General features: G+C 39.4%; 1 protein-coding gene and 1 long non-coding RNA gene across 3 annotated transcripts; one reads left to right on the top strand and one right to left on the bottom strand.

Moving 5' to 3' along the window:
- Window positions 1-10,514: 10,514 nt before the first annotated feature.
- On the top strand, window positions 10,515-11,970 carry Reg-2 (Rhythmically expressed gene 2). The gene is made up of 3 exons (XM_017078650.4): window positions 10,515-10,789; window positions 10,843-10,928; window positions 11,375-11,970. Exons 1-3 carry the CDS (start codon window positions 10,632-10,634, stop codon window positions 11,908-11,910), a joined length of 780 nt encoding a protein of 259 aa, XP_016934139.2. The 5' UTR covers window positions 10,515-10,631; the 3' UTR covers window positions 11,911-11,970.
- LOC139353167 (uncharacterized) lies at window positions 11,214-12,511 on the bottom strand. 2 transcript variants are annotated; one of them, XR_011604321.1, is made up of 2 exons: window positions 12,079-12,511; window positions 11,214-11,995 (listed from the first exon to the last, which is right to left on the bottom strand). It is a non-coding gene; the product is annotated as an uncharacterized lncRNA (long non-coding RNA). The 2 variants fall into 2 exon arrangements; XR_011604322.1 differs by having other exon boundaries at window positions 11,214-11,989.
- Between the last annotated feature and the right edge of the window lie 234 nt (window positions 12,512-12,745).

Genomic DNA, 12,745 nt, shown 5'->3' with positions numbered 1-12,745 from the left:
TGCTGTCGTCGCTCATCATTGGAATGTGAGGAATGCAGTTTTCCCCGCTGAGCTCCACCCCTCTCCCTTCTCTTTTTGGTCTTTGTTATCAGCTGCAGTGCCCTCATCTGCTTCTAATGCCAGATGAAGTTGGTCAGCGGTACACAGTGAGAAAAGAGCTGCAATTTTAAAGAAAATTCCACAGCTATTTAAGGTTCACTGGGGCTAGAAATCTTATGAAGGCGTCTGAAAGTATGCAATAATATATTTTAGGTATTTCACTTCATTTCCTAATGTTAAGTATTTAAAATATTTCCCAATACTTAAGTCAATATTAAATTAGATACCAAGCTCAACTTAAGAATTATATCGATTTTTAACGCTCTAACTAAATTTCCCTATTAAATTAACCCTCGGTGTGGGGAGTGTGTACCAGGATAGCAGGTCCGATTTTCGATCGGATGTCTTGGTGGGTAATCTGCAGCATCTGCATACAATAAGCTGGGCAGCCGGACAAAGGCATGGCTAATTTTTGCCGAATACGGTTGCCAATGCAACCATCATCATCAGCTGCAACTGCAACTGCAATACTTGCCCCTTCTGCCCCTGGAAATAGCAGACGCAGTCCAACGGCCATTTTCATGCAAGAACGCGGAAGAATGACTCAAGAACTGTGCACAATAATTCGAAAATAAATGCAGAGGAAAGCAAAAAAGATAATACTAGGAGACAAACTCTAGCCGAAAATGGAAATACTCTTGAAAATATCTGTAAGTATTGTAACCATACTTATAAAAATTCTTTTTCAAGTAATTTAGAGATCTGATGTAATTGATAAGTTTTAATCGAGAAAGTTCTCTTCGTACAAAATTGAGTACAAAAGACTTTTTTGATCCCTTTAATAGCTAATCGCCAATAAAAATATTTTTTTTATTGTTTCTCTCTTTTTGAAAATATTTTTTAAATATTTTTCCAAGTTAAGTTCACATATAATATTTTAATTTAAATGAGCTAAAAAATGTGAGTATAAGGGATGTACTTTAATCATTTCTAAATAAAAGGTGAATATAATATTGATATCTTTCTTTTAAGAAAATCTATTGGAAACTCTTGTGGAAGGGCATGAAAAGCGCTTAGCGTTTGCATCTCCGCACATGCAATCCAACTTAGACGGATGTGGATACATCTAGTGTGGTTGTTGGTGCAATTGTAGCTGTTGCTGGTGTGGTGTTTGTTGGTCCAGACCTGTTCAACCACTGTTGAACTGGAAGGTTGTCTGCCGTCTGAAGTCTGCCACTGTTGCCAGGAGCGGATCGGAGACACCTTGGACGGAATGGAAATGGGAATGGGAATGGGCTTGGACGACTATCAATCAAAACATCAACGGCAGCGGCTAACCAGAGGCTGGGCTGGGGAAAATTCAGAGGGGGCTGCGACGGGGATGGTCTATGTTTAGACCGCCGTTTGGCGATGTTCAGATTCAGATGCTCGGATGCTGATGTATCCATAGGAACAGACGAGCGACGACGCACACACATCTGTGCTGCGCCGCTGATCTAACTGTCTGCGACAAATTTTATTTCTGTAGCGGATCTGTCTGAGTCCCCCCTCCGTCTGCGACCCCCTCCCATCTGTTTTCCGCCCACCCCTGACACACCGCCGCACCCACGGCCACGGGAAAATCTAATGTCACTTCGCAGCATATTTAAAAGCACATAAAGATGTTTTAGACAAAAATAAAAATCGAAACTTCTCTGCGTCTGCGTTTGTCTCCTTCGCCTGTTGAACTGACCGACGAGTCCGCAATGATTACACTGGGAAAAAGAAGGGAGAGGAAGTTGAATCCAAAATCCATCTATCTATGAACATCTCTGGTTAGTGCAGCACACCAAAAACGTAGCTGAACGTTTTACGATCGTTTTAGGATCCTGAAAGTTTTCATTTCATTTTAGGATACATTCGAAATAGGAATACACCAATACACTTAAAAGTTTTTATATTTGTCCCAATAGTAATTTAGGAATTTCAGCACAAAAAATACTGTACGACAGATTAAAGTATTGCTGGGCATTATTTTCGCCCAGTGTAGTGGGCTTCCTGCAGACGAAAACACGGTCGAAAATAGCTCGCAGACTGGCCAGACGACAACGCAGCGCGGATAATGTCGCAATGGTAATGGTGGCGCTACGCCAGCCAGGGCTTCCATTTCCTCTCTCGCCCAGGGCTGGGTCACTTCCGGCGAAAGTCCTCGAGGTTGGGAGTTCGCAGTGCGTTGCCTACCCTCAGGCGCCGTTTGGAGTTTGAGGGGTGTTGGTATTCCACCTATTATATGACTCATTGCGGGGACTTTGGCTGCCAGTGCAGCCCTGGCGCGCAGAAATTCGCACACAAATTAAACATTGTCTGGCCGTCTCTGACCGACATCGACATCAACGTCTCGCTGGCAATTCTTCGGCGACGCTTTCTTTGAGTAATGGACGAGGCGCGGAATACGCATACGCACGCGGACAGCTGAGGTTAAGTGAATAGGGTGAAAGTCGCAAAACAACCATGTTATAAAGATGTTACTAATGTTTCTTTTCTTAAAATTTACTTCTTCCGAACCGAATATTTAAAAAACTCTTTTATATTTTCTCTTTATTTTTATTTTTAATAATGGGATTTAAGTTACGATTTCAATGGTAACTATATTTTTTTCTAGTAGAGCTCTTTTATTTTAATATCAAAAAACCCTTTTGCTTTGAACTAAACTGTATCCAAGTGCTGGTACCTCGTACCTTACCGCACTGCGACGGGAGATGAGACACGGACAGGGCTATATACATACCAGATCATTCCTAAATTCAAATTCAGATTCACTTGCCCACAAAATTAGAAATTTAAAGCGAGCAGCTGAGCGAAAGGCACAGCAACAATACAAAAAAGCAAAATTTTTTGGTGCTTGAAAGTGGCGAAAAAATCCTCTAAAAAGCTAACTTAAAAGTTCCGAAATAAAAGATAGAGAAATTAGAGTCAAACCTAAAAATGTAATAACTTTCAAGTATTTCATTTGGAAAACATTTTATTTACCAAGCAAAAATGTTTATTACTATATTTGAGAAATGTTTTGGGTACGATTAGTTGAATGGTAGTGCTGTTTGCTAGACAGTTTATCTATCTGTAACATCACAAAGGAAAGTCCTACAAGGCAAGCAAATGTTCTGGCACTTCGTCCACTCCTCGCTTCCTCCCCCGCAAATGGTTATTTAAAGTTATTTAGGGGGCGCTTGGCCATAACTCCAAATGCTTTCTTATGTTTTTTTGCTGCGGGGAGCATTGTCTGCGAATGCCCATCGCCATCGCATTTCCGAGTGCCCCTCAGTCGGCGCAGGAATGCTTCGTAGGCGTCCCTCACTTTTGGATGATGGTTCGATGTTTCTTCAGATAGATATTGGAAACCTTAAATGAAGCACTCTTCTGAATTAAACAAAAATTTTATCAATAGGAAAAAAAAATCAATACTTTTGGAACAAATAAATAAATGATGACTTATAGTTCGTCGAAAAAAATCTATTTTCAGTTTGTTCAGTTATCAAACTAAAGTATGTTATAACAAAATGGTTTCCACTCAAAAACTCTTTACAAAATCTCTCTTTTGCAAAGTGTCTTTTTTTTTAATCAAATTTTAGAAGCATGACTGAGCCCTTAATTGAGAACATAAATATTACCAGAAATCGATGGTTATGTTAAAAATAAACTTATATTATAAAGTATATGGTGACCCAAAACTTTTCCGAAATGCAGGGCGGCTGACTGACAGACAAAATTTCTGTTGTGGCACATATGCAACCTCCTCGTCCATTTGGGGGGATGGAATGCCCAAGAACAAGAACTATAACTATGGCCCAATCATTACAACTCAATCATCGGTCGAAAATAGCAAATTTCTTCCAAGATTCCATCCATTTCCCGTATTTTTGGAAGCCATTGAGGGGTCCGACTGCCGGAAGAGCCACCCCAGTCACACGGATCCACCCACCTCCTCCTCCATTGCCCAGATTCCCTCCAGAAACGCAGCGAGAAATCTCTCGGTGATTTAGGAACACTAAATCCGAGCCGACGTGGGGGAAAGAAAATACGCACAAAGGTGAAAATCCAGCAGGAATGTTCTATTTCGGGCTTACCGGAACTGAAAGACTTTCTATCTTTATTTACAGAGGGAGGATTCCGATGGATCTTCTGTGTGCTCTTCCGCGTGCAGCCTCTGAGAGAAAAGTTCTTTGGGAATATAATCCAGCGAAATGGTAAAAGAACTTGGTGTTTGTGGGCCAAAAAGAGTTTACGACATCCCAAAGGACTTTTTATAATATTTGTTTTCCTATAAGTCCATGTAATAAAATTGCACGAAAAAAATCTAAATATGATCCGAAACATTGCAACAATTTGTCCAAATATGGAATGTAATACATCGTTGAACTCGTAATAAAATTCCCCATCGTTAAGCGTTTAAACCTGAAAAATTACATTTTTGACCATTTTTTGCAAAAATAGGTGACGTTACCCCTTTTAAAAAATTGAAAATTTGAAAAAAATGTATTTCTTTAAAATCATTTTAAAAATGATGTGCCTCGTTAGCTTATGTAGTTAGCTGGACAAAACAGTCATTTCTATGGCTGTAGCACTCATTTTAATAAAGTTACGACGAAAACAGACAAATAAAAATTTCTGTTTTTTCTATAAATCCTACGTTCCAATTTTTCACGAAAAAATAGCAGTATTTTGTCCGAAACCTTTCAATCACTGGTCCAAATATGGAATGCCATACACCGTTGAACTCGTAATAAAATTCCCCTTTGTTAGGCGTTTAAACCTGAAAAATTAAATTTTTGACCATTTTTTGCAAAATTACCCCTTTTAAAAAATTGAAAATTTGACGAAATTTTATTTTATTTAAATCAATCTAAAAAAGTGATGACTCGTTAGGTGAGGTTGTAAGCTGGTCAAAACAGTATTTTGCTTAGCTGTAGCACTTTATTTAACAGAATTACGACAAAAAAACTATGATAAAACAAGGAAGAACGCTATAGTCGAGTACCTCGACTATCAGATACCCGTTACTCAAAGGGAAATGGAGATATGCAAGCAGCAAAGCGAGATTAAAATGCGCCACCTACCCGCGGTAGACAGATTTAAGCGTTATGGGCGTTAGAGTGGGCGTGGAAAATTTATTTTTGGATCAATCGATAGGTATTGACGACACCAATACATTTCAGTTAAAATTTCTTATCTAGCATGCAAATTGTGGGCGTCACAGGTTTTCGCGGTTTGTGGGCGTTTAAGTGGGCGTGGTAAACTTTTTTTTAGGTCAAGCGATAGGTATTGTTGAGAACAATACATTTCAGTTAAAATTTTCTATCTAGCATCAAAACTGAAGGAGTTAAAGTTTTGTGCGGTTTGTGGGCGTTAGAGTGGGCGTGGCAGTCTACTGAAACAAACTTGAGCTGCGTAAGAAGCTCAGGAATCTGTACGCCAAATTTTAATAGCCTAGCTCTCATAGTTTCCGAGATCTCAGCGTTCATCCGGACAGACAGACGGACAGACGGACAGACGGTCAGACGGACAGACGGACATGGCTAGATCGACTCGGCTAGTGATCCTGATCAAGAATATATATACTTTATGGGGTCGGAAACGCTTCCTTCTGCCTGTTACATACTTTCCGACGAATCTAGTATACCCTTTTACTCTACGAGTAACGGGTATAAACACCTGATTCAGGCATAACACGTACGTTCCAATTTGTCCCAAAAAAACGCAGTATTTTGTTCGACAAATTGCATCCAGTTGTCCAAATATGGAATATCATACATCGTCGAACTCGTGATGAAATTCCCAATCGATTAGTATTCAAACCTAAAAATCTTAGTTTTTGACCCTTTTTTGCAAAAAATCGTGATGTTACCCCTTACAAAAATTTTAAAATTTGACGAAATTTAATTTTTTTTAAAATCTGCCTAAAAAAGTTATGGCTCGTAAGCTTGGGTCAGTAGCTGGACAAAACAGTATTTTCTTTGGTTGTAGCACTCAATTTAATAAAGTTACGACGAATACAGACAAATAAAAATTTCTGATTTTATCATAAATCCTACGTTCCAATTTTTCACGAAAAATTAGCAGTATTTTGTCCGAAACATTTCAATAAGTGGTCCAAATATGGAATGTTATACACCGTTGAACTCGTAATAAAATTCCCCATCGTCAGGCGTTTAAACCTAAAAAATTAAATTTTTGACCACTTTTTGCAAAATTAGGTGATGTTACCCCTTTTAAAAAATTGAAAATTTGACAAAATTGTATTTCTTTAAAATCATTCTAAAAAAGATGTGCCTCGTTAGCTTATGTAATTAGCTGGACAAAACAGTCTTTTCTGTGGCTGTAGCACACCATTTAATAAAGTTACGACGAAAACAGACAAATAAAAATTTCTGTTTTTTCCAAAAATCCTACGTTCCAATTTTTCACAAAAAAATAACAGTATTTTGTCCGAAACATTTGAATCAGGGGTCCAAATATGGAATGCCATATACCGATGAACTCGTAATAAAATTCGCCATCGTTAAGCGTTTAAACCTGAAAAATTTAATTTTTGACCATTTTTTGCAAAATTAGGTAATGTTTTAAAAAATTAAAAACTTTACAAAATTTTCATTGTTTTAAATCACCCTAAAAAAATCAGTCTCGTTAGCTTAGGTACATAGTTAGCTACACGAAACAGTATTTTGTTCACCTGTTGCATTCTAATTAACAAAATTACGATTGAAAAGCAGAGATACATATTTCATTTTGTACATTATCCTTTATCCCAATTTTGAGAAACTTTAAAACCAAACCACGCAAATCCATTCCTATTACAGCACAAGAAATAAGTTAATCTCTTTAAATGGCCTACATTAAAAATAGGTGACTTATTTATAGAAAATCTGAACACACCTATATACCAAATGACATTCTAGGAAAGTTAGAAAAAACAGAAGCAGCTTTGTCTCAAATATGCTGCTCAACATTTAATATTTTCTAAAGGACTTGATTATAATCCCGAAATCAATAGCACCACCCCAGAGTATCGTATTTCACTCCCAAATTCGGTTCCCATCGCGAACAGAATTCGAGTCCCAGGTATTTTGGCGAAGAGACCGAAAGGGCTAGGCCCGTTGATCTTCACCGATTTCCTGCCGATCGCACGTAATTGGGTGTCCCGCTAAAAAAGTCATAATCACCTGTCCATCCTTTATCACGGCAAACCCGTACAGACATCTTTGGGAAACCGACGCTAAATCTTAAAAAGTTTAAAACTCCATAAGCGATTTTTATGCACCAAGTGCATTCGGACCTGCCAGCAAAGAAAAACAGAACCAAACAGAAAAGAAAAGAGGAGAAAAGAAAAGAACAGAGCCGAACAGAACTGAAAGACCAAAGACAAATTCCTGCGTTTTTCCAGGAATTCACTCAATAAACTCAAACAAAACCCAAACATTTAACAAACGAGCCCCAGCCACATCCACATTCACATCCACATCCCAGCCAGACGACGACGAAGATGCTGACCAAGACGGAAGGCAGAGATGAAGATGGGGGCCTCGAGCGGGGGAATTTTGGATGGTGATGGGGGTACGGGGACGGGTCGACGACGATGCGAAGCGCTGAGCAAAACACAAAATAAACCAAAAAGCAGGCAAGGAATTTCAAACAAGAACACCATGGTGTTGTCGCACTCCACGAACTTGGAGCTGTGAATGTGAAACGGTCATAGACCAGAGTGGGTTTGGAAATACCCTTCATGGAGCAGAGTGTACTGCCATAAGATACCTTCTAACCTTAGGCTTAAAAACAAGTAATGTTTCAACCAAAAAATAAATGGTAAATTACAGATTAAAGAAATAAATATAATCAAGTACTTATCCCTGATCATATCAATATGCAACCTTTGTTTGAAAAATATATAACTCGATAGTAAAGTAGTAATTTTAGTTTCCTCCTGGACATACATATTCATTAAGTTCCCAGCTACTTAATGAACCCAGCTTTTGTCGAACTCAAAGCTTCCTAGGGCTGGGGTGTCAGTTTGTGGTGCAGTGCCGAAAAGGAGACGGCAGGAGCAGGAGCAGGAGCAGAATGAGGAGTTGGGGAGGTGGTTCGGGTTCGGGCCATTCTGGCCTTTCTAGTGGGCGAGCAGACGCAGGATGGCGGATCCCATGGCTGTTTGGCTGCATTCCAAGTCACACAGAACCAAACAGAATCGAACCCCAAGAGCAGAAAGAAGTGGAAGCAGTGGAAGCAGCCAAACCTAATCCGACGACGACCCAACTCCGATGAGATGGGGAGTTGTCGTGCCAGGAGAAACAGGAGAAGCTGCCAGCAGCACAAGGTTTAGCTCCTATGCACTGCTGAAAATGATTATACAGTTTAAACGTATATTTTATTACGGGTACAAAGAAAATTTTGTTCTTAGGAATATTACGTTCTTTATGCAAAAACGATATACGATATATAGTACTGCCAAAAATATTATCTGATTTTTAACTTAACTAGTAAACAAGAAAACTATTTTTTAATTGAATGAATGAACATAATAGAATAATAGATTCAAGATTTGTTTTCCGCTTACTTTAACTTTTTTAACGGTTATCGTACTAAAATAAATACTTTACCTCAGTGTAATGGCGCTGGCGCTGCTGGTGCGGTACTTTTGCTGCTGCTGCTGCTTCTAAAAACTCCTCTAAAAATTATTTATTAACATGGTAGAAATTCGCAAACAGGTTAAAACGACCAATCAAAGCGGCAAGAACAACAACAGCAAAAGCGGCGGCAGCCAAAGACCCAAAGTGCAGATAATATTAAAAGGCAGTCAGGCAGCCAGCCGGAATTGCACGAGGATCGAGGGATCGGGGATTGGGGCTTCTGGGGGCGGAGGAGGTGGAGGAGGAGGAGGAGCTTTGGCCCCGACTTCCAAGCCAGACACATTTCGAAAAGGGCCAACACGAAATTCCAGGGGAGTCGTTGACTCGCCTTCGGTTGGTTACTTTTCTTGGGAAAGTTTTTGTTGAAAGTTGGACAGTAACTGAATTTTGCCGTTTTTGTTATTTGTTTTTTAGTTCGCTTTTCTGCAACCGCCAGAGAGCCAACTTGGGTTGTTGCGATAAGGTGGCATAGAGCAGAGCAAACAAGCTTTGTAGGTGGTAATCAGTTGCACCTCCGAAAAGGTCTGCAAAGGGGCTGGTGAAATTTCGAAGTGCACCGCACAACTTGCATTATTTTAGGTCTTCAAATTTTGTAACATTTTTAACATTGCTAGGAGTGGTCTACTTTTAAATACAGCGTTAAACGATTTTTATTAAAATTTTGTGAAATAACAATCGTAAGCACCTTTTGTACTACATTCTTAAATATTGTTTTCTGGTTTCTTCGAGAGTTGAATGTTTATATATCCAGGGCTTTCCCCAAACTGATCAAAAGGTAATAAGATCGGTTCAAAAACTTAATCAGAGAGTAAATTCTTTAAGCATTCTTGTACATAAGACTGATTGTCGCAGAATTATTTGATAAATGTATTTAATGGCATTATCCATTTCTTCGGCTGGAATTTGTTTTGGGAAATTCCCTTTCCTGGAAGTCGCAGTTATGCCATTCCATACGAAATGCACCAATCCTGACCAACGAACAAAAAAATACAAACGAACACAAAACAGACAATTTGACAAGCGGAATGCATGGAATTTCAGGATCCCATCCCCATCCCTTCCATAGAAATTCGACCTCAAGTCGGCTTGTGCTCAACGCTAAATTGGCGTTTTATTTATAGCCAAATCGAATGGAATTGGCAAATGCCAATGTAGACAGGCGCAGCGAAATCAGTCAAAAATTAATAAATACCTTTAGGACTAGAGTTCGTTTAAAGGAACAACTATTGTATGACTTTATATGAAATTTAATTAATTTGCTTTTCATTGAGTATTTATTATTAATTTAATTAAACAACCGTTAATTTAAGCTTAAATAACTGTTATTTAAATATGCCGCCAACTGGTTTTTAAATGTGGCGCCATCTGTTAGTTTGTAGCAGAGAACTATAAGCGGAGACGCACACCCCAGGAACAGGTACCTCTCAAATCCGCTATATGGAGCCAGTATGCCGCTTGATTAATTTTTAATTATACGTTTCTCAACACTGGATACAGCGCGCCATTTTTAAACGAAGCAAGTAAGTAGAAGAGGAAAGCGATCTTATCTTGCATAGTAGTGTATGCATAGCGGCGTAATCAGTGCAGATTGGAAATCGATACTAATTTGACGGCATGAAACCAGAGATAACCGCATATAGATACTGAGCCATTTTAATCCGGCTTGGCACACACACCGATGCTCCGAGGTACGATTCGAATCTGTATCTATTCGATTCGAGCACACAGAAGCCCTCGGAATCGGAATCTGAGGGGCAACAGCAGCTGTTGATAACGAGGCGGATTGGCTTTCATACAAAACAATAACAGAATGGCCGCAGCTCACGTAGTACGCCGGCATATTTCAGTCGCTAACGTTCGACGAGAGTCGAAAGTCAAGAGTTCTTGAGCGGATTTTGAACGATTCTAGGTGCAGATACATTGCTCAACGCGGAGATGCGCAGCCTCAGCCGTTTTCGACTCATCACCTTCGATGTGACCAACACACTGCTCCAGTTCCGAACCACTCCCGGCAAGCAGTATGGAGAAATTGGAGCCCTCTTCGGAGCCAGATGCGACAACAATGAGCTGGCCAAGAACTTCAAGGCCAACTGGTGGGCTGAATAATATGCTATTTAATCTGGATTGTACTAAGACATATATTTAGGTACAAGATGAACAGGGATTATCCAAACTTTGGACGTAGTACTCCCCAGATGGAGTGGCAAAATTGGTGGCGTAAGCTGATAGAAGGTGAGTTGAGTGCTCGGTGAGTGTTTGTCTGCTCGGTGATAAACAATCCGGCATGTTCCAAAGTGCATTTGACACAATCTTTGCTAAATGTGATTAGTATCCGCAACTCCTCTCAACCAAAAATGGAAAACAAAACCTTTTTGTAGGTATAAACTGTTTTTTTTACTCTCAAAATTTAGAGTATAAATAAATCATGAATACTGACAGTATTAATATTAAAGCGTATTGAAAACAAATTTTAAGTAAGCTTAAGAGATTATTGTTTCAGACTAATAAAATAGGCTCTTTTAATTCAAAGATCACACAAGCGTCAAACGTGTATCTGCTAATTTATTGATAATTAGAACCGTCATAAACTCTATTTCAAACATTCAAAAGGTTCTACAGTGACCATTCAAATATATATTTTGGTAAACAATTCATCTTCTAACACTCCACACCTACAGGTACTTTTTCGGAGAGCGGAGCCGCCATTCCAGACGAGAAGCTGCAGAACTTCTCCAACCATCTGATTGAGCTGTACAAGACTTCCATTTGCTGGCAGCCATGCAACGGCAGCGTGGAGCTCCTTCAGCAACTCCGCAAGGATCTAAAGCCGGAGAAGTGCAAGTTGGGGGTGATAGCCAACTTCGATCCTCGGCTGACGGCGCTGCTCCAGAACACCAAGTTGGATCAGTACTTAGACTTTGCGGTCAACTCGTACGAGGTGAAAGCCGAAAAGCCCGATCCACAGATCTTCCACAAGGCGATGGAGAAGGCGGGCCTAAATAACCTCCGGCCGGAGGAGTGTCTGCACATCGGAGATGGGCCCACCACGGACTACTTGGCCGCCAAGGAGCTGGGTTGGCACTCGGCGCTGGTGCACGAGAAGAGCTACGCCTATCTGGTCAAGAAGTACGGCGATGACATCGACAGGGATCACGTCTTCCCCAGCCTGTATGACTTCCACAAAAAGATCACGGACGGCGTGGTGGTCTGGTGAACGATTGTACATATATTAAAGTAGTAAAGCCAAATAACATCACTTCTCGTGATTCCGGAACCGTCGGTAGACATGTTTTCTACACCTAAAAGGGAATTGAACAAATTAGATATGGGAGTACTGCCTAAATGTGTTCACCCGAACATCCATAGCTCGAAGTTCTCTTACCTAAAGTTGCTATTACTCGGACTAGTTTTAGAGAGTATAATCAGGATGGTTTTCAAGTTCACTCCCTGTTTGTTTACACGGTAAGCAACAAGAGAAATTAACATCTGGCCGATACACAAATATGTCATATGTTTTTTAGCACAATCGATAACACGGGGTGCGATTTAAATGCATTCGATTTGTTCACGTAAACGTAATGCGACCTCGTAAAAGGTTTGCTGGATACTAAGAACGATTTTGCTTGCGTATTATTTCCACTGGCTTAAATAGTTTTCTTGAATTATTTTCCAGCTGTTTAATAAAAATAAAAATAATTCACAAATTTAGGTTTAAAATGTTATGAATTAAAATTATTCAACTAGAAAAGAACATACGTTCATAAAATTTATAAAGTTAAAGCTAAAAACTTGATATGCAATTTTAAAATAAAATGCACAAGTAGCGACGAAAATTTTAAAACCCATTATAGTTGTCTGGTTTTAGTAATGGTTTCCTGTATTATATAGATAATTTATATTTCAAAATTTAACATATTTATAAATTTTTATTCAGTATTGTTTTCCAATCTGTATCAAGTGGTAAATAGGCTCATAACCAAACAACGGACTATCTGTAATTGGGGGTACAGTAGGACTAGGCTTTCTTATCTTATCCTGCCAAACATTTG

This window comes from Drosophila suzukii, chromosome 3, assembly GCF_043229965.1.
Source record: "Drosophila suzukii chromosome 3, CBGP_Dsuzu_IsoJpt1.0, whole genome shotgun sequence".
NCBI classification, from domain to species: Eukaryota; Metazoa; Arthropoda; class Insecta; order Diptera; family Drosophilidae; genus Drosophila; species Drosophila suzukii.
This window is presented reverse-complemented; position numbering and strand designations above follow the sequence as displayed.

Coding starts and splice junctions, on each gene's coding strand:
- Reg-2 (XM_017078650.4), top strand. CDS start 10,632: ATGCGCAGCCTCAGCCGTTTTCGACTCATCACCTTCGATGTGACCAAC. Junction 10,790..10,842: donor AAGAACTTCAAGGCCAACTG/GTGGGCTGAATA, acceptor ACATATATTTAG/GTACAAGATGAACAGGGATT. Junction 10,929..11,374: donor GTGGCGTAAGCTGATAGAAG/GTGAGTTGAGTG, acceptor CCACACCTACAG/GTACTTTTTCGGAGAGCGGA.